We start from the raw sequence: 20,564 nt of genomic DNA, 5'->3' as shown, positions 1-20,564 counted from the left end.
CTTTCGATGGGGCTTACTCCCAGGTAAGTGTGCATGGGATTATGCCAAGCTTACTTGGCAATTGGCCAGAGGAGTCCGGGAGGGCACGGGGCAGGCTGGGATCGTTTGTCGGGAGAGCTGTCCAGGACCTCGCGTGACCTCCAAGCCTGGCGCCCAGCTGTGGGTTAACGCCTCCCCCCCAGAGAATCCCACCTGGAACCAACAATGTGGTCTTTTGGGCACCCAGTGAAGACGTTTTCTATTTATTTTCGGTGGCATTTTATTGATTTAAATCGGTTAGGATGCAACCCTATACGAGTTCAGCCAGAGAGAAAGGGCCTACAACTCCCAGCATGCCCCAGCCAGGAAGTTTAGCTGGGTTATGCCGGGAGTTGTAGGCCTTTTATTCCAGGCTTGTTCCCTGGCTAAACTCCCACGCGTTGCACCTTTTGTGCACTGTGAGATCTCTGCCCTGCTGCTGGTTTTAAACTTTTCAGTGTTGCAGGCATCCCGTTCTGGTCTTTCGCGGGTTTCACTGCTGGGAGCCGCCCGGAGAACTTCGGCTTTCGGGCGGCACGAGAGCAGCGAGCGAACCGGTTGCGCGAGAGCAGCGCCCCCGTCGCTCACGCCTTGGGCCCGCCCCTTCCGGCGCTGCTCTGCCCTGCCGCGCGTCGCCGTTGTCGTTGGTTCCGGCTCCTGGGTGGCCAGTGTGCGGGTGAAAGTCACTTGGAGGAGGATCCTTGGCCGTCGTCGCTGCCGCTGCGGTGAGGAGCGGGGAGGCGGCCGCGAGCCCTCCGGGGCCACGAGGGGACGAGGAGCTCGCGCAGCCGCGCCCCGGCCCGCCTGGCCTCCCCGGCCCCGCGTCCGCCTTCGGCAGCGGCCGAGCCCGGCTGCTTCCGCCCGGCGCCTGCTTCCCTTGGGCGGGCGCCGAGCCTCCTGCCCTTCCGCGATGCTCTCCAGCCCCCGGGCGGGTCAGAGGCCGAGCTGCGGACCGGGGAGTCTCGGGTTCGAAACTCGCTTGTGCCCCATAATGGGGAGAGCCTGCCCACCTGCGGTTGTTGTTGGACTAGCGCCCATCATCCCTGACCTTTGGCCACGCTGGCTGGGGCTGGTGGGAGTTGGAGTGGAGGCGGCGGCAGGTTCTGTGCAACCCTGAAGGCTGCTTTTTGCTCCTGCTTGAACCGCCTAACAATGGAAAGAGTGCCCTGTTGGATCAGTCCCGGGGTCCATGGCGCCCAGCATTGCGTTCGTACGGTGTCCAAGCAAGTAAGGCACGAGTGCAGTAGCACCCTCCAGGCAAGATGACCAGGTGAAATGGAGGCCAGGCCTGCTGTGCCCCTTTTGTAACAGCAATGGGGAATTTTGGTAGGAGCAGCATTTCTCAAATGTGTTGCAGGATCTGAGGGGCAGTGCTTTCTGGAAGTCTCATGTAGAGAAAATTGTCAGCGGTACAGGAGCTCTGTTGCTCCTGCTCATCCCATCACTGAATAACTGTTATTTGCATTGTAGTGTCTGAAGTTAGGGAGTGGATCTTTGGATACCCTTGAGATGACACCCATGTAGCTGCAACCTCCTGTGAGTCATGGGTGGGAGCAGAGGTTTTGATTGAGTTAACCTGGTTTCTTGAACAGCAAAATGAGAGCCCTTTGGAGTCACACTCTCCCTCGTAAAGTGCTTCCCATCCTTCTAGCCCCAAACATTATCATTATGAAAGCTTATCATGCAGTCTGGTCACTTGCATCATCCAGGAACTGGGAAAAGTTGTTCATCAGTTAGCACCAGTCATCAGATTAACCATGCCCCTCCAGTTTCTTGCTGTGAGGAGTTTATGCAAGCCTACATGGCACATCACTATCTACTCTTTTTTCTGCAGTGGGGGGGATTGTTCTTAAGTACGATTTGCTCAGGACTGCTAGCATACCCATAGCAGACCTAGGATTTGAAACCAAACCTTTCATACCTATTATCAGGCGGGAAGATGACATGTAGATATGTTAAAGTATTTGCTGAGCAACGCTAAGAACACCAGCACCTGCCCAAGGAAGTGTGTGTCTGCAAGTGGTAGCAACACGATGGGATCGAATCCTATTTCTAGGAGTGCTTGCTCTTGCTGTGTGTGAAGTTACTGAGTTCCTGTGACCAGGAATTGGGAATGGTGGTGGGGAAGCTCCTCCTTCCTTCTCTCTGTGTTGCGCTTCAGAGATGGCAGGACAAGGAGGCTGCAGAATTGAACCCCGTTCTTCTGTGGCCTGTTGCTAATCCCATGTGATGGTTGGAGCTGTTAAGACAACAGGTGCTGGAGCAGGAGAAGATAGTTGACGCACAAAGAAAGTAACCTGGAAGATTCTGCCATTCTGATAGGTCAGAACTCTTGGATATTAGGAGCAGTGAGAATAGAAGCTGCTCTTTTATCAAAACTGCTGCTTGTCTCCAGTAAAGGACTAGTGAGAGTTTAATGAATGGTACAGAGTAGACTCTGCTGATCTAGACTAGGACCTCACAGTCTAGACCTAACCTTAATTTTTGCTTGGAGAGGTGTCGTACTTTATGAGATGTCTAAAGAATCCAGAAGGGGGGTAGCTCCCATACTGGGAGAGGACAATACTTCTCGCGTGGACTAGATCCTATGAAGTACTAATGGTCTAAGTACATATGGTTTCTGATTTCCTAGTTGTGTTTTCAGGTGAGGGTTTTAATGTTCTGAGCTGTTCTGAGTGCCCTGGGCTAAAGAACAGGATATAAAAGCCTAAATAAAGAAAGAAAAAATGTTGCAGATCACTTTTGCTAATGGATTTCTTTGCCTGGATTGGCAGGAGGGGTCAAGTATGATTGTTTGTAAACAGTGCTTTGCCTTATGTCATCCGACTGCAGCCATCCCATTGTTGGAATGCAGCTTGAGGATATAAATACTGCTGGAATATGATCTCTTAGTGAGCAAGTATGGCGTCTGATGGTTAATGGATGTTTTCATATTGCTGGTTTCTTATATGCTTTCAGGGAAGGAAACATGGCTGAAGACATCCGGACCAAGCTGGAAAACTACAAAACCGCTCCATTTGACAGCAGGTTCCCCAATCAAAATCAAACAAGGAATTGCTGGCAGAACTATCTTGGTTAGTAAAATATTTCAGATACTTGCATCAGGATGGTTTCTCGTGCTGCCCTGGCAAAAACAAATTATTCTTCACTGTGAGTAGAAACCCAGTGGTACCGAGGACACCAGATTTATCCTGAAAATGATAGCCCTCCGCTTGTTTTCCCAGGTCTTTGCTACCCCGTATTGGAAACATATGTAGAGTGGTACTGAGTGTCCCTAACCCCTTCTCCAAAGGCAGGCAATGGTGCAAAGCAGGGAAAATAAACGACAAGATGCTGCAGTTACATTACTGTATGTGATGGGATAAGCTTGGGGAACTTGACATGGGCCTGCTGTTTTTCAGTTGCTAAAATATCCAATGCTGCCTCGTGTCTTATGCACAGGCTAAGTGTTGGTCTCACATACTGCTTGGGATTACGTAGGACCATTGAAAGAACATTTCTGTCTTTGCAGATTTCCACCGCTGTGAGAAAGCCATGGCAGCCAAAGGAGGAGATCCTTATGTCTGCCAGTGGTACAAACGGGTGTACCAATCCCTTTGCCCAATTTCCTGGGTAGGTGAATTGAACTAAACTTAGTTGAGGAATGTTTACATGAGAGATGGTTCTAAGGAACAGGGGGCATCGCTTGATGGTTTCATGGTTCAGTGCGCATTTGCTATCTGCTGTATTTGGCTGGAAGGGAGGTGCTAGTGACCAACACTTATTTTCACCTAGTTTGGTTCTTTCCACCTAGTCCAATCTTTTCTCCATCTGCAGAGATGCAGTAAATGGTTGCTTGTGTGTGTGCCAGGAAAATTCTGCTCAGACTAATTGTATTCATTTGTGAGATCAGCTTGTCCTTCCCTTTCTTGGAGCAGCTTACAACAATTAAAACACAACGAAGACATAACAGAACAACAATATATACTACCTACAGTGTAAGGTTTTTTCATGCATCGTGTCCTCTATGATGCATGTTTAGTATCATACAGAACACCAAGACCAAGTGTTTCTATCATGAAGCATTATTGGAGGAAAGTACAGAACGCAGAACAGCCCCTCTCAAATTGTATAAGTTCTCTTGCACATTTATAGACAGAAGTAACAGTAATTTAGATGTTCTTTCTTGAGGGGCCTGTGCAGGTCTTAAGACATTCCGAAGGACATGGTTTTAGTGATACAGAGCTGCACTTTCTGCTACTATTTCTGATTTTATACTAAAAAAAAAAAAAAAAGAATCCTGCAGTGTCTTAATAGCCACAGCAGCGAAAGTGATCAAAATGTTGGAAAAGATGCAGTTCTACTATTTTTGCATCACCTTGCTGTTTTCCTGGGGTTTTGTGGGCCTGATATTTTTCATAATCTGAGTTATTTGGGGTAGGGAGAGGTATTCATAAGTGAGAAGCAACCAAAGAGTCGGAACCTACTGTATTAGCCCTGCGTCTTAGTCTGGAAACTGTTTCAGGGATGAAAAGGAGTTCTAGAAATTTCTTAAGAAGGGAGGGGTGGAGGACAAAAGTGTCATCTTGAGATCAGTGGCTATGTAAAATAAAATTGCTCTTATAGGCAGGTAGGTTTAGCGGTCTTGTGTTTTTTTAATGGAAATTGCAAACATCTGTATGTGAAAGAACTGCTGCTGTACACACTTTACTGTTGAGATAGGACCGATGATCAAAGAATCCTGTTGGGCTTTTGCAGGTCACTAACTGGGATGAACAAAGAGAAGAGGGGACCTTCCCTGGCAAGATCTGATTGCCTTGCATCTGTCAAGTTCTCAGGACGTTGTTGTGCTGTTGAGTCCCTTCTATGCCGTGACTCTGAAGGATTCTCTGAAGTCTCTCTCCTCCTGGGTCTCGTCCACTTGAATGTCCAACATCATGTGACAGTGTAAAGTCTCGGATGCTGTAAATTCTAATTAAAGACATATGAAATCAATTATGATCTCTGTCATGGTGGGAACAACTAATCAGCTGTGAGAGGCACTGTGGCTCTGAAATAGCGGTGATGTTAATATGGTGCTGAACAATTCTCTCAGCAAGATGTAAGCCTTCATTTCCACTGAATATGCAGCCTGGGGATACCTTGGTATGAGGAACTTCTTTGCTGCTTATTAGGTTGCTAATAAAGGCAACCACATCAGGGTCAGCTCTCTGTTGCCACTGGCCAGTTCTCGCTGCTTTTGGAAGAGAAGGAACACTCCCGACATCTGCTTTAGATATGCTATTATAGGATTCCCTGAGCAGATGACTGAGCCCATGAATTCCCTCTTACTGGGGATCTAGATAATGACTGCATCACATCTTACAGAAGGGTCCTTTTACCCTGGGGTGGCTTTATTGGTATAAACAGTTGATTCACAAACTGACAGTGTAAATTGTACAAAAAATACCAACAAGTAATTGCATAATGGCAAAATACTAACTTGGCCTTAGCATTGGAAGCAGCAAAAGCCAACATTGTCCTGATTCATGAACATATTCCAGTTTTTTAACATCTTGGGTATGATACAGAATAAACTATCATTTTGGCCAGATATTATACCTGTTGCTGTTTCACATAATGGAGCTACTGTCAGTAACCTGATTCTTCTCTAGATTCATATAGTGGAAGTATAAATAGAGGAAAGCAGAGGCCTCTCCCCGAGTGTCCTCTTTCTCAAATAAAGTGAGTCCATAAGTCCAAGATGAACCACTTTCCTAAAGAGCATCCATCCTGTCCAGGTGTTACTTGACACAGAAGAAAGGCCCACTTGCCTCTACATCTTATCTTTCCCTGAAATTTAATTTCTCACAGTTTGAGAATCATGCAGAAGTACAGAAAACATACTGTGAGAGTCTTGCTGCTTCTTTCCTTGTGAGCAAAAATTGCAAGTAGCTTTGTGGATTAATTATGGGGGAAGGGGAATCAGTTTAATCAGAGAAGCAATACACTTGTTCCAATAAACATACATGAATGAACAATGGCAATGCAATCAGAACGTCACGGATGTGCAGAGGTTTCAGGGCACTGGCTCATAATGGTAACAGTAATCCTGGAAATATATCCTACCGAATGGGAAAACTATAAAGAGGCTAAGGCTGCAGCGATCATAACGTACACTACAAGCATTTCTCCAGTTCTTGAACGCAGGGGATTGTTTAATTACGTTAATGGCTGCAAGGGCTGTACTAATAGAAAAGGAAGAAACGCAATTTTAAAATCCTACAGATGAACGCAAGGTATGTCTATTTGGCATTTTCTCATGCTGCAATTCCCAACTGTGCTTAGCGACTTCCTAGGCGGGCCTGCTCAGAAGTCAGTAGATGCACTCCAAAGGGAGCAACGAGGGCTGCAGCCAACGCCGTGCCGAGAACCGCTCCTGTGCCTCCGCACTGCCCAGGCTCCGCCCCTTCACCTGAGATCACCTGTGCGCGCGCAGACTCCGCCCCTTCCTTTAAAGTTCCCTGACAGAAGGAATGCGATGTATCCACAGGGGCAGAAATTAGAGTCGCGAAATCTCAGTGCATCACGCCACGGCCGGTTCAAGCAGGACCTCGCCCCACTCGTCTTCTCAAGCCAGAGCGGGGCGCGCACTTGCGGGCTTCCAGATGTTTTCTCCTGCGGTTCCTCTAATCCCTCAGCATTGGCTAAGTTGGCCTGGGGCTGGTGGGCGCCCTGGGCCAAGGCATCTGGAAGGCCGCGAGCCGCACGCTCGCGACATCACGCACCCCTTGCCAGCTCGGTGTCCCCAGATTTGCTGAGCGTGACGGCCGAGCGCATCTAAGAGCACCAGGCTGGGGAAGAGCGCGCCAGAGAGAGGAGAAGGCATGGCGCGCCGACGGGCTCCGCCGCGCCCACAAAGACGCGTAGCCCTTCTCGGCTCCCGGAAGTTAACGCTGCAGCTTTTCCTCTCTCTCTATACGTAAACTTTGGCGGAAGTGAGCTGTGCGCCGGAAGTGCCGGTGTTGTGATACGTGTGCGCCGGAAGCTGGTCCTGGGCTGCGAGTGCTGGAGCGGTTGCTGCCCCTCGAAGAGGCTGAGCCATGGCGGCTCCTGCGATTCCCGCGCCGCCGGGGGGCCCTCCGGGGGTCCCGGGCGGGGGCTCCGGACAGGGCCCCGTGGCTGCAGGGGGGGGCGCGAAAAGCGGGGAGGAGAGGCTGAAGGAGATGGAAGCCGAGATGGCGCTGTGAGTAAGCGAGGGAGGCGGCGCGGGCTCGGGCGGGGGTGCAGCGGGGCTCGGAGCAGGGGGCCTGGGGCCGTTCTGGGGGGGGGCGGCGCTCCGGGCAGTGCAGCCTGCCCTGATTTCTTCTCCCTCTCTAACCCCCCCCCCCCCGGCTCTTGATTGCCTTGGTCCGACCCGCTCTGACAGGTCCTGAGAGTCATTTGTGGGCTGGCACCTCCCCGGTTCTAACTGCAGCTCCGTCCTTCCTTAAGATGCGATCCTATGGATGTTGAGGGTTTGTAAGGAATTGTTGTGGGCTGGCACCTCCCCGGTTCTAACTGCAGCTCCGTCCTTCCTTAAGATGCGATCCTATGGATGTTGAGGGTTTGTAAGGAATTGGAGAACTTTTTTTTACTAGCAGAACGTGCGTAGGATTGTGCCTTTAGGAGATGTGTAGCTGGTGGACTGTGAATATCGACTTTTTGTTATGCTAGGTGGGATTTGTGAAGGTTGTCCAAATCATTTGGAGATGATAAGGTTGCCTACCCTAACTTGGTAAACCATCCTCTGCAGTAGAGAAGGTGATGATATTTATTCTGTTTGCCTGTGTTTATCCAGCCATCGTACTTGCAGATTGCTGTAGTGGCCACCAGCAGTTTAGGACTCCTTCATATTTATTAAATTTATATTCTGCTTTTCTTCTGTGAAAGTCAAAATGATAGGCACCTCCTCCACCTACAATTTAATCCTCACAACAACCTTATGAAGTAGGCTAAAATCAGAGATAGCTGCTTGCCCTCAGGTCACTCAGTAATCTTCAGTACTGAGCAGAAATCGAAGCTTGGTTCTCAGCCGACCTCAGAGAAGAATCAAATAAAATGATAAATAATTATAATGCAAGCAATTTATTTTAAGGATTTATAAACCTCCCTTTTTCCCAGAAATGGATGCAATAATATTAAATCAATGCATTATTAAAACATGTACAAATGCATTATTGATGTATTTTATAATGGTGGTCACTGAGATGAGTATTCAGGCTGTACATGAAGCATTCCCATGTTCAAAAGCTTCAGACAGATGCAAAGTATGATTTCTTGCAGGTTTGAGCAAGAGGTTCTGGGCGCACCAGTCTCGTTACCTACAGTTGCTCCTGTAGTAGAAGGAGTTCCAGTTGCTCTGGCAGTGCCAGCAGTGTCTGCAGTGCCCCCGGTCCCCGTAATCCGACCTATAATTGCCACCAACACCTACCAACAGGTAAGAAGCCTCGGAGTTTTATTTTCAATATACCAAGCTTCCTGAACTGCTTTGAGTTTTCAGTGAAAGCTTTGAGGGAGCCTTTTACCAGTGGTAAATCTCTTCATATTATGTTTGAATTTATAATTTGTTGTATGGTTGTACCTGACCAAAAAGTCAGTGAATTTCTCCATCTCCCAGAAGTCACGGTTTTGCAATCTTTGTCTCCACAGTAGGCTCTGTTGAAAGGAAATTAGATGAATGATGCAAGGTAAGCCAATTAATGGCTGCTAGTTATGGCAGCTCTATGCTACCTCCAGGGTTAGGAACAGTCCTGCCACTGAATACCTGTTACTCATGAACAAAAGCAGACCCTGGGATGCTGGACTATATAAGCCTTGGATCTGATCCAGTTCAGCTTTTTTTCTTATAGCACATGTGTGGGGAGGATAAATATGTTTAGAAATAAAGTTTAGAACTAAAGTTAGGCAGATGCTGCTGCCTGCAATGTGCTGCGGATTGTAAGGCTTTTGTCCTGTTCATCAGGTCATTGTCTGCATCTGACTGTTATCTCACTTGTCCAATAAGCATTCTTGTTGGATTTTGCTTCTCTCTCTCCAGGTCCAGCAGAGTCTGGAAGCCCGAGCAGCAGCAGCGGCAACTGTGGTGGCCCCCATCGTGGCTCCTCCAGTGCCCTTTGTGGGCCCAGGTATGTCCCTCGCCTCTTTGACCCTGTGCTTATATAGCCAGGCTTCGAGAGTACCTGGCCAAGCAGCATTTTCATGTTTTTCTTTCACCCATGCCTGATAACGTCACAGATGTGTTTGAAGATAAGAAGGGCAAACAGTCCACCAATCTCTATAGAAGGCAACTCATTGGACATATATGTGCACAGCTTTGGTGATTGAAGTGGAAATTATCACAGAGCGTAATAAAATCTGTGGAACCGGTATTTCATAGTGGGGGAACTTGCAATCCTCTGGATGTTGGACTTTGACTTCCATAGTCCCTGACCACTGGCCATGCTGCCTGGGCTAAAGGGGGTTGCTCTGACAGTATCTGGGGGGCTGCATGTTCCCAGTCTCTGCTGTGTTTAATTGAGTTGATTGTACCTGAATTCTACCCTCACCGCATTGATTGTAAAACATGTTCTGCCCATAAAATAAAAATGATCCATTAAAGGAAATGCAGAAGCAAGCTGCAGAAGGGGGCAGCTAAACAGAAAAGGCTAGAAATACTACTGTTCAAGAACTTGACAGGCTGCAGGCTCGTGAGAATGCAGGCACTTTTCAGCTAGCTTCACAACAGCAGTGGAGGTGGTGGTGAGACAGAGTTCCAAATCCCAGTGGCCCTGCAATAACGAAGATGGTTGTTTCTGTGCATTCCCACCAACCTCTCCTCACATGGAGCCAGAACATGCAAAAGGGCCCTCTTCTGATGGTTGGGAGAGGATCATGGCGGGGAGATGATCCTTCTAGGTACCCTTGTCTGGAATTATTTAGGGCTCCAGATAAAAACCAGCATCAGGAATTAATCCTGGAAGCAATGTATGCAATATAAAAGGGCTCATACTCTTCCATAGAAGGAATCACAGAACAGGCTCTGCATTTCAAAGGCGCACTTTTTCTGCTCCTTGAAGTTGATTCAAAGGGAAGTGCTTTGTACATTGCATAGTAAAAATGTATAATATAAAATAAATGGTGGATTTTGCTACCACAGGATTTAGGGATGGCACACTTCCTTTTCTTGTGCTTAGTATAGAAGTCCAGTAGAGGTAAGCCCCTGCCTTGGTATGGTATAGAAATACAGCTGGTTGCTGCAGGAGCAATGGAGTTGTCTGGTTATTTTCTGCCTACAGACTAGTAGGGGAGGTTAGTAACGTAGGGTTTCTTTACAAGGCCGCTTTGCATGTGGTGGCAGTGCAGAACATTGCAGCGAGCTTTTAAACCCAGTCTCTTTCTCTCCCAGCTGTTCCCCCACAACGGCCTCCCATCCTCCGACCAACGTTTGTGCCTCATGTCCTGCAGAGATCTGGTAAGACCTCTTTTTGATTGTTTGCTTCTAGGTTGCTACAGGGGAGAGGCCTGGTGTGGCCGCTGTCTCTGGATTCCACTCAGGAGGGTAGGATGGTCTGGAGGCAGCCAGTGATAGGCGTGGAGGCATGACTCTGGGAAGGAACCGCACCTCATGGTGGGGCTCCCGCTTTGCATGCAGAAGGTTCTCGGTTTGATTCTTGGCGTCGCCAGATAGCTAGGAAAGAATCCTGCTGAAACACTGGAGGGCTGCTGCTGGTCAGTGACAGCAGTACTGGACTGGATGGGCTGAGGGTCCAATTTGGGGTAAAGCGGCCTCCTATGTTACACCAATGGAGAGAGCACATGCTTTGCATGAAGAAGGGCCCAAGTTCAGCCCCGATGCCATTGGAAGTGCGTCGGCCTCTGTTGGAGACTTGGAGAGCTGTTGGTCATTTCTCTAACTTCAGTGTAAGCAGCTGCACGTATGTTTACTTCTTTTTCCCCAGCATGCGCCTCTGTAGCTTTATTTTTACTTGCATTATACTTACTCAGACGCAGGGGGCTTCTAAAAGTTTGGTGTACAACTCCCATTAATCCTAGCCATGCTGGCTGGGGCAGATGGGAGCTTTTGTCCACAAATATCTGAATGGACCTGGTTGAGTAAGCTTCCTTTGACTTGCAGTATTTGCGCTGCTGACCGTAAGGGAACTTGTGTGCTTGTCTTGTTTTTGCTGAACAGGGTTGTGTTTGTGTTTGGTTTTTTTGGGGAGTGGGGTAAAAAAGATGGTTTGTAAAATGCTTATAAAAAAGCATTGTTTTCCAACGCTCAGGTGGTTTACAAATGGAATAAAACGAAACAAAGCCACCAGCAGCAGCTTTTTGTAGCCCTGAAAATAAAGTTCAAGGCAGCCTTCCAACATGCTGGTCTCCAGAGACCACCTGGAATAAAGGGGACTTTCAGTCCCAGGAAGAGTATGGAAGGGAGCAGCTGTTCCATCCTCAATGGGGAATCATTCCAGAGTAATACCATGTTCTGATTGCTGGGTAATGCTGAGTGCTAACTGTGATTGTTTTCCTTTGTTCCAGGTGGTCCTCGGCCCCTGTCAATGCGCCCTCCCCATCACCAGCCCATGGTTGGCCCTCCCATGCCCGGTCCACAGGGCCCACCAATGCTTATGGGACCACCGATGCAGAGAGCCCCTGGCCCCCCCTTAGGTGGCATGGGGCCTATGAGATCTGGCCCTCCTGTGAGTGTGCTTTGCTCTTCTTTGTTAGGGGGCTGGTTGGAACCACCTGGCTAGGCCTTTGTTGTGCACTGAAGGTGCTTACTGCCAGCTTAGAGTAAGCTTAGAGCAGACTGGGGTTGAATTTGCCAGCGCAGACCAATGCAAGGGGACTCACGGGCTGTTGGAGAGCAATGGTGGGGAGTCTCACCCAGAAATCTGACATGCTTGTTGCTGTGCTCGTGCCAGGAAACGAGTGCATTTCCAGGGACGAGTGCTCCACCACAAGCCCTGGCATTTCTCTGCTGAGATGGGCTTATGTTGGCAGTTACACTGATCTTCCAGGGGAAGCATTAAGCATCCTGGTTCGGCAGCGTCATCCACTTAAAACATGCCCATGCAGCCCCTTTCCTCTGCCAAGGCGACATTCCCAGCACTCCCTCCCCATCCCCACACTTTCACCCCTGGTCCTCATCACCCACCAGGCTCCTGCAGGAAGGACCGATCTCTCTTGCCAGCGGTCTCAAGGGACTTCTTTCTCCTCATGCTTCTTCGTTTTGAACTCCCACCTTACCCAGGGTCTGAACTTGCGGGAGGCTCCTTGGCCACATCTCCTTCCTCACGCTCCTGCTCCCTTGCCCGTCCCTCCCATTCTGGGGTGCTCCCACCTTGCAGCCAAGGGTCACAAGTTGCCCACTGCATTAGTGCCCTTCCTCACACGCCGGAGAACATTCATGGTGCGCTGCTCCTTCAGTTACAACCTTTCCCTTTTCAATATTTGTGCCACCCAGGTGTGGTCTGTACATGGGTGAGAAGTGTGCCGTTGCTGCTAGTTACACCTCCCCAGTGGCGGCTGCCTCTCGGCTCTCCACAAAATCAGTATTTAATGGCCTGCAGTGTCTTAACTAGACTCCAAAGGAGCTACTCAAGTGATTCATCCCACCTCCAACTGTACAGCCAAATGCTCCAGCTCCCCGTGTATCATTATCCTCAACCCTGAAGGGTTTGCAGGAGGGAAAGACTGGTCGATACCCCTTCGGTTGGTATTTTTCTGGCTTGGTGCAGAAATAATGTTGAGCTTACAAGATCCATGCTGTTTTCTGCCTTGCTTCCTGCCCAGGTTGGGCCAGGGATTCCCGTTGGCCCTTTGGCACCGCTGGTGCCGGTTCCTCGGCCTGTGGTGGCCCCTCCAAAGGTGAACCCCACAGTCATCCAGGCAGCTCCGACTGTGTATTCTGCCCCACCTATGAAGAAGCAAGAGGTGAGTGTGCGCGCCGAAGGCTCTGCCAGCGACAGGCCTTGAAAATGCCCTTCACGCCGGTCTCCCCTTGAGCAAAGGCTCACCACCAGCGGGCACCGCAGTGCGCCTCTGAGATTCCCATGCCCAGGTGGCCTCTGGGGGGGGGGGGGGCAGCTGAAACACGCCCACCCTGAGGCGTCGCCGTCGCTTTCTCTCTTTCTGCAGGAGGAGCACCGAGAGCCTCCCCCGCCTGTGGTGGAGGAAAAGGAGCCCGCCGGGCCGGAGGAGCCGGTGATTGGCCCCAGTATGCCAGAGGCCGAGCCGACCCCGCTGGTGGATCCAAGGGGCCTGGCCTCCCTCCGTGGGCACGACTTGGCACCTGGGCGAGGGAAGCGCCCTCGAGGGGGCGATGCTGGGTTTGTGCCTGTTGAGGTAATGAGCAGTCCTCCATTCCCACGAGGGGTGGGGGGGATCTGTTCTGCTTCTGGTGGTAGCTAAACATGGCCGGGAGGGAAAAGAAGGAACAGTGAGGCTGTGCAGGCAGGCCAGGGCCAGGGAGCCCTGAAGCAGCCTTTCCCAGCCTCAGATGGGCTGGAGTACCACCCCTGTTGTCCCCAGGCAGCATAGCCACACTGCCTGGAGCTGAAGGGCATTGCACTATTCTTATTAATGGTATTTCTTTTTTTTTAAGAAATTTTATTAAAATTTTGAAACTATTACTAAAAAACATCAATCATTACATACATCGGTCTTACTGGGTCAACTTCCTACTACATATTTTTTAATGTTCTGTAGTCATATTTAAATCAGTTTATAATAACTTGAAAACATCTCTAAATTTACGCCAAGTTCCGTTTCTCCAGCCAATTATAGAAAAAACCCAAGTTTGATAGAAGTCAGTGTCTTCTTTCTTCTTCAATGATAAAGTCAGTCTATCCATTTCTGTGCAGTCCAGAATCTTTCTTAAAATCAATTCATCGGTGGGTAGCTCCTCACTTTTCCAACACTGAGCAAATGCACCCCTCGCCGCTGTGATTAAGTGTAACATCAAATACATTTCCTGTCTGTTAATATCTTCCGATATGATGCCTAACAAGAAAACTTCAGGTATAAAAGCAAAGGGTTTTTGTAGTATTTCCTCCAGCCATTTATGTATTTTAATCCAATACTTTTTCACATTATCACAGGTCCACCACATATGATAAAAAGTACCCACTTTATGTTTACATTTCCAACATATATTTGGAAACATCTTAGCTAATCCACTTGGTGACAAATACCATCTATAGAACATTTTATATAAATTTTCTTTATACGAGATTGCTAATGTTACCTCAATATTTCTCTCCCATAGTTTTTGCCACTTTTCTAGTTCAACATTATATCCAAAGTTTTGTGCCCATGTTATCATAGTTTCCTTAACCTGTTCCCCTTCCATTTTCCTGTCAAGTAAAAAATCATATAATCTTTTATTAATGGTATTTCTCTGCTGCCCAATAGCCAAAGCTTTCAGGGGGTTTACATAAAATACAGGATGAAATACAGGTAACAATAAAACATGATTGCATTTCAGTGTACATTTTAAAAGCTGAATTCAAAAATCAGATTTAAGTATGTACAACAGCTAATGCAAGTTAACAGCTAATGCAAGACCTGTTAAGCAACTAGCATAAGACTCCAGGATGCTCTTTAGAGCTGTTAAAGGCCTTGCCATAGAGTTCAGGCGTAACTTGGCACCAAAAAGGTGGGTGAGTTGGTGGCAGGTGGGCCTTAGTGGGAAGCTTATTCCATAGTTGAGGGGCCACCACTGAGAATGCTTTCCTCTTTGTTGTCACCAACAGAGCCTCCCTTGGACTGGGGAAAAGCTGCTCTAAAGTGGAGGGCTAAAACAGGCATTTAAAGCTGCCAGGGCTGCAGCTGGACTCTTATGCATGCAGGACGCATGCTCTGATGAACGGGTGGAGATGTGCTGGACAATGATGGTGTTGGGAAGAGAGTCTCATGAGATGATTGTCGGGACCCGCTCGGGATACGACAGGCTCAGGGCAGGATTTCAACTCTGAATGTGCTCTTGCTGGTGGCATGTTACCTAATCAGCACTTCCCTTTCTCTGGCCCAGCCTGCTGTGGAAAGCACATCTGAGGACAAGAAGAAAACAAAACAGGAGAAGTTGAAGCGCTGCATTCGCACTGCTGCTGGGACATGCTGGGAAGACCCCAGCTTGCTTGAATGGGATGCTGGTGAGCACCCCACTGGGCCAGGGGCTGGGGACGAATGCACAGAGTGGAAGACACAGGTTGGAATTGAGGCTGAGCTGATTCCTGCAAGGACCGGTCTTGGTTAGCAGGTGTGGTTGATAGCAAAGGCATGTTTATTTCAGCCTTCGCTTTGAATGGCCATGCACGTGCTAATTCTTCCAGTTCACCTTCCCTAAATGTGCTGCTGGCCATGACTTCTCTCCTTCTGAGCTCCTTCCTAAGAGGGAAGCTCTGCAGCTTATTCCAAAATGGAATCTTAAGCGGAAAGGTGCCTCATTCTAAAGATCATCAACTTGGCTACCTAGAATGTCAAAAGACTGCTCAGATTCTCTTAATTTTTCAGAATCTTTGCACCGAAGCACTTCCTATGCCCGTATGATTTTCTGGGGATACCTTGTTAATTTGTTCTGGCCCAAAGTGCATCCCACAAAACTGTTTAAAAATGTAGCACAGCCCTCTCACCTCTAAGTGTGGGGAAAAGAACAGAAGAGGGAGGCTCTAGCCTAGGGAAGGAATTAAAGTTGTTTGGAACCAGGCTTAATCTTACATGAATAGGCAAAGTGGCAAAGTCTTGTACGTGCCTTTTGCCTGACTCCCCACACTGTCTTTTGCATACAGGAGACGCTTGGAGAACCCCTTTTACAATGCAGTGATCTTTCTCTTCTTTTTGTGAAATTTTTGACGTGTAGAGCAACCAAGCAACCAAACACTTTCTGAGGGTTGGCGGAGCCTACTTTGTTTGACTGCCATATAGTTTAAGTGGTAGATATCTAATATCTAAGCAGATATTTTCAAAGCCAGGTATGAGCGAGCCATCATTTTAAAGGACACCACAGCCCTGTGCTGGCATTTTGAACCTGAACCGGGCAAATGCTTGAGGAGAAGGAGCTTCTGCTCAGCCTTTTTTCTTCTCACGCTCTTGGAAGATCGTTTGCCAACATGAGGGCTAGACACTTAGTGTTCCTCCCAGGAATTCAGAAGAGTCCAGATGGTCTGCTGTCACGTCTTACATGCTTATTTCCCTTCCGCCAGATGACTTCCGGATCTTCTGCGGTGACTTGGGCAATGAAGTGAATGATGACATCCTGGCTCGTGCCTTCAGCCGCTACCCATCCTTCCTGAAGGCCAAGGTGATCCGGGACAAGCGCACTGGCAAGACAAAGGGCTATGGCTTTGTCAGCTTCAAGGACCCCAACGACTACGTCCGTGCCATGCGGGAGATGAATGGTGAGGCTCATCCTGAGGCCGGAATTCCAAGGGTGTCAAATTATCTGTTCTCTGGAGTAAGGCCAGGAGCTGCACCCAGGGCATGGAGCTCCCCATCTGATGTAGTGAGGAAATCTTTTCTGACCCTAGCAGGGGAAGGACTGTTGCTGTGTCTTACTCGGATAAGCATAGCGCGGAGAAGATACTAGACAACATATTAAAGTGCCCGGGTTCAATTCCTGTCAGGAAGGGGTCAAGTGGCAGGTGATGAGAGGGACCTCTGCTGTGGCTCTGGAGACTGGCTGCCAGTCACAAGTAGGCTGGTCTTCCTTAGCCTGGCACCTTCCAGCTGCTGGACCGCAGCTCCGACGGCTGTGCTGCCTGCAGATGGTCAGGACTTGTGCTCCGACACAGGGAGGCTGGAACAGGCAATACCGGGGTGCAGGCCAGTAGGCTGGCTCTGGATCAAGCAGCTGCAGGTGGTGGTGAAGCAGCTGGAGGCTTTGCAAAGCGGAGCACCCTGGGAAATGCCCAGTTTCCCACTTGCCAGCTTGGAGGCAGCCCATGTATCCCCCACATTCAATGGGCAACGGTTAGCTGAAAACCCAAACAAGGTTAGCAGCCCTGATCCTGGGCTATGCTGCCAGCGGAAACGCCAAGGAAAATTCTTCTATGGGCGAATTTGCAGCTGCTGCATTTTGGGGAATTGCTGCCATGTGACTGCTCAGTTCCCACGTTACACTTGTCCCCTTGGCCGCCTCCCCAGAGGAAAAAAGCCTTAGCATTTGAATTTATTTGTGAGTTGCTTCCCTTTGGTTGCAGAATGGGAGAGTTCTCTGGCAGAACAACTCCATGTAGCCTGAAGTGCCTGATCTTGCCTAATCTTGGAAGCTAAGGACGGTTGGGCCTGGTTGCAGTCTGGATGGGTGCTTTAAAATGTGAACTGCCAAAAGAGCTCCAGCTATGTGCTTTATAGAAATGTACTGATACCTCGGGAAGCAGCCTTGCCTCTCAAGGTGAGCCGCTTCGCCAAGACGAACCCATGGATTCTCCCTCTCCCCCACCCCTTCCCTGACAGGAAAGTACGTTGGCAGCAGGCCCATCAAGCTGCGCAAAAGCATGTGGAAGGACCGCAACATCGATATTGTGCGCAAGAAACAGAAGGAGAAGAAGAAGCTGGGCCTGAGGTAACCCGGCGAACACAGCAGCGTTGGCTGCTCACCTGTGAGCCCAAGCATCCCGCCCTCGGCTGGGGAAGGGACAGGTCGCCGGAATTGCTGTGCCAGCTGGAAAGCGGAGGTGCCGTCTAGTCGCGCCTGCTCAGAGGTCCGTGTGTACATAGAAGAGATGTGTGCCCTTGTGCGCCCCGCCCACAAGCTCTGCAGGCCAATAGCGGCTTTGTGGTCTTGATGGGAAGGAACAGAACCCACAGCCCTGCTGAGGACCCTCTGTGGGGAACAGCAGCTGACACGGGCAAACAGCAGCTGACACGGGCAAAAGCGTTTTAAGTCAATAAATTTGCGCGTATCTTTTTTTTCTCTCCTTGGGTCCACTCAGCTTGTCATTTCTGCAGTTGTGCCATTGCTGTACTGCTGGCCAAACTCCCATTTTGTTGGGGGTCACTTTGCTACTTTTTTTTTTTAAATGCATAGAGCAGCCTTTCCCAATCTGGTGGGCTGCAGGGGCATTTGGACCGCAACACCCAGCATTCCTGTCCAGTAGGGCCCTTGACTGGGAATTCTGGGTGTTGTGGTCAAAACGTGTCTGGAAGGCACAGAGTCGAGGAAGGCTGGTACTACAGATCATATAAGTTCAGAAGTATCAGTCAGTGGCTGGGGAGCACGAGCAGGAGGGCACTGTTCTGCTTATCTCAGGCTGGAGAATTTCCAAGAGGCACCTGGTTGAGCATGGTCCAAACAGAATATTGGGCTAAATAGACTTGTGGTCCCATGCAGCACGAGTCTAAGGTTAGGCCTGGGTCCTCGGTCTGAACCAGCGGAGTTTTTCCTGTGTTTGCTGTATGTCAGCCTGTTCATTTGTGTTGCGTTTTTAGGACAAATAATACATTTATTGTTTTTATCACTGCATTCTATTCCTGCTGTGTGCCAGCTTTTGCCAGTCTGATACCTCCAGCGATGTTGAACTATAGCCCCTCTCATCCCCAGCTGCTCTGGATGCTAGCTGGGGAAGACTAGAGTTGTACTCCAAGGCTTCTAGGGGGCAGCAGGTTGGGGAAGGTGTCTGAATGTGGTGCAGGAACCAGGGTGGGAAGCCTGTGCCACTCGAGAAGTTGTGTGGAGCTCAACCTGAGCGCAAGCGAGTCATCTTGTGAGTTGGAGTCCCCACAGCATCTAGCGAGTCCCTGCTTTTCTGTCGGATGTAAGATGGGTATCGGCCACATCCTCCTGCTCTGGAGTCTCATAGTCCCGGAGGAAGCGCCCACTTTCCTTGGATGGTTTCAGCATTCCGTAGTGATTTGGAAAAGCTCTCCGGCAGAGGACATGGCCTTGTGTTGCACCAAGAAATTGCCTGGGGCATATGGCGCCCATCGCTGGAGCTTGCAGCCAGCTGGCCTTGGGCGCAGGTGCCCCATGGGATACCCATGTACCTGGCCTGATTCCCGGCAGGCAGTGCCTGGGAGAGAACTGCTTCCATCGGGGAGTGTGGGGGACCGTCTTGCTGCTTTAATCCAGGAGGCTCAGGGTAGCTGCAGCTTAGGAGACAATCCTAAGAGGGGGGCACCGTCCCCCAGCCCACCTTACCTAGCCCGTTACTGTTTACCCTTATTGGCAGTGGCGCTCTAACGTATTAAGGAAGTGGTTTTCATGCTGTTCGCGGAACTGCTGGGCTTTCTTGGAAACTTGCCAAGGGTCCCTCGGTGTGAAAATGGGGAGGGGCTGGAGTGCAACAGCAGAGGGCACACTTGCCATTAGCAGGCCCCTGGCTCAGCCCTTAGCATCCCGGGCTAAAAGGGTCACGTGTTACGAAGGGCCATGGAAAGCTGCCATGTTGCTTCAGGTGGGCCGAGCCCAGTCTGCTGCTCCGAGGGGCACGGGAGGAGCTGCGCTGCACCTGCCTCCGCCTGTTCTGATCCCTCATGAGCACGCAGGGGTTCCAGGGGGAAGCCCGCAACTGCACCTGCTGCTTGTCTTCGCCAGCGTCTGGTGCTGCGGGAGAGGCTGCCCTCACTACTGGAGGCAGTGTATAGTCACGAGGACTAGCTGATAGCCTCCATGAGCTTGTCTAATCCACTTTGAAAGTCATCCAAGTTGGCCACTCTCATCGCATGTTCAGCAGGCAAATTCTGTCGTTTGCTTGTTGAAGTCTTCCGTTTATCCCGTCTTTGCCACCATTCCTTTCCTTTGGATGCCTCCCTCTCTCCACCCCATGCAGTGCTATTCAGTTGCCAGTTCGTGACAGCTGTGGTGGGTTTTTGTTTCTCGGGCAGCCATGGACCCATGTCCTATGTGAGTGGGCCCCGTGTCTCCATATAGGCAGCCACTTATGGGCACAGCTGCAGAGAGGGGCCTCTCCACCTCGAGCATATGGGGCAGGAGGAGCGCCTTGGTCTGCCTTTGCAACGGCCTAGCACAGCTCCCTCTGCGAGGCGCTTGCCACCTTTTCCCTTTGCAAGTGCATGCATTTTCTCCAAGGGAGAGGAAGAGACAGGAAGTGGCCTGACCCGAGGCACTATTGCCTAACCCATCTGCTGCGTAACCCTCATTGTTCTGCCCGATCTCTGCCGCGAATGCGCCAGGCACTCTGTCTGCATTGTCCTGGGCCTGGACAAACAGGAAAGGCTGCTGTGGCTGGAGGGCACGCGAGCAGGAAGCAGATGGGATCGGCACTGTTAGGTGGACGCTTTGCCCCCAGTGAGGGGGAAGGCTGTAGGGATGGAGCAGCTGTGGAGGACGGGAGAAGGGGCTGAGAGATGCCCACAGGTCTCTGCTAGGACAGTGGGGAGGGGTGCAGGGGACCCTGAGATTTAGGGAGAGAAGCTGTGGTTTCATGGCAGAGCGTGTGCCTCACGTGTAGAACAGCCTTCACTGTCTTGGTGCCCTTTGTGTGTGTTGGACTGCAACCCCTGATTCCTGACTAGCAGCCATGGCATCTGGAGCTGACTTGACCCGTTCCGAGGTGCTTCCTGCAGAGAAGGGCTGTAGCTTTGCAGCCGAAGATCCAGAGCTC

At 50.0% G+C, this 20,564-nt stretch overlaps 2 protein-coding genes and 1 long non-coding RNA gene across 6 annotated transcripts; 2 read left to right on the top strand and 1 right to left on the bottom strand.

The window, feature by feature from the left end:
• LOC123019412 (cytochrome c oxidase subunit 6B1) lies at window positions 1–4,992 on the top strand. Of its 4 annotated transcripts, none has more exons than XM_044422258.1 (4): window positions 1–23; window positions 2,977–3,092; window positions 3,530–3,630; window positions 4,756–4,992. In XM_044422258.1, the coding sequence occupies exons 1-4, from the start codon at window positions 7–9 to the stop codon at window positions 4,807–4,809; spliced, it is 288 nt and encodes a 95-aa protein (XP_044278193.1). In that variant the 5' UTR covers window positions 1–6; the 3' UTR covers window positions 4,810–4,992. The 4 variants fall into 4 exon arrangements, with proteins under 4 accessions (XP_044278193.1, XP_044278192.1, XP_044278194.1 ...); XM_044422259.1 differs by lacking the exon at window positions 1–23 and adding an exon at window positions 602–743; XM_044422261.1 differs by lacking the exon at window positions 1–23 and adding an exon at window positions 1,485–1,554.
• LOC123019413 lies at window positions 4,633–6,911 on the bottom strand. Its single transcript, XR_006413924.1, has 2 exons — window positions 6,462–6,911; window positions 4,633–4,968 (listed from the first exon to the last, which is right to left on the bottom strand). It is a non-coding gene; the product is annotated as an uncharacterized LOC123019413 (long non-coding RNA).
• A 141-nt stretch (window positions 6,912–7,052) lies between these two features.
• Window positions 7,053–17,918, top strand: RBM42 (RNA binding motif protein 42). The gene is made up of 10 exons (XM_044422256.1): window positions 7,053–7,222; window positions 8,302–8,455; window positions 9,056–9,143; window positions 10,403–10,468; window positions 11,536–11,696; window positions 12,793–12,933; window positions 13,138–13,344; window positions 15,032–15,152; window positions 16,203–16,397; window positions 17,455–17,918. The coding sequence occupies exons 1-10, from the start codon at window positions 7,080–7,082 to the stop codon at window positions 17,565–17,567; spliced, it is 1,389 nt and encodes a 462-aa protein (XP_044278191.1). The 5' UTR covers window positions 7,053–7,079; the 3' UTR covers window positions 17,568–17,918.
• Window positions 17,919–20,564: the final 2,646 nt, after the last annotated feature.

The sequence above is a fragment of the Varanus komodoensis genome, unplaced genomic scaffold (genome assembly GCF_004798865.1).
Source record: "Varanus komodoensis strain SLA01 unplaced genomic scaffold, ASM479886v1 scaffold122, whole genome shotgun sequence".
NCBI lineage: Eukaryota > Metazoa > Chordata > Lepidosauria > Squamata > Varanidae > Varanus > Varanus komodoensis.
The sequence above is the reverse complement of the archived record's forward strand: the minus strand, read 5'-3'. Positions and strand labels throughout refer to the sequence as shown.

What these genes read in the sequence shown, in the direction of transcription:
- LOC123019412 (XM_044422257.1), top strand. Translation starts at nt 362, where the DNA reads ATGCCGGGAGTTGTAGGCCTTTTATTCCAGGCTTGTTCCCTGGCTAAA. An exon ending in CCGTCGTCGCTGCCGCTGCG is followed by an intron (nt 744 to 2,976) that starts GTGAGGAGCGGG and finishes ATATGCTTTCAG; the next exon opens with GGAAGGAAACATGGCTGAAG. An exon ending in TTGCTGGCAGAACTATCTTG is followed by an intron (nt 3,093 to 4,755) that starts GTTAGTAAAATA and finishes GGGCTTTTGCAG; the next exon opens with GTCACTAACTGGGATGAACA.
- RBM42 (XM_044422256.1), top strand. Translation starts at nt 7,080, where the DNA reads ATGGCGGCTCCTGCGATTCCCGCGCCGCCGGGGGGCCCTCCGGGGGTC. An exon ending in CACCTATGAAGAAGCAAGAG is followed by an intron (nt 12,934 to 13,137) that starts GTGAGTGTGCGC and finishes CTCTTTCTGCAG; the next exon opens with GAGGAGCACCGAGAGCCTCC. An exon ending in CTGGGTTTGTGCCTGTTGAG is followed by an intron (nt 13,345 to 15,031) that starts GTAATGAGCAGT and finishes TCTCTGGCCCAG; the next exon opens with CCTGCTGTGGAAAGCACATC.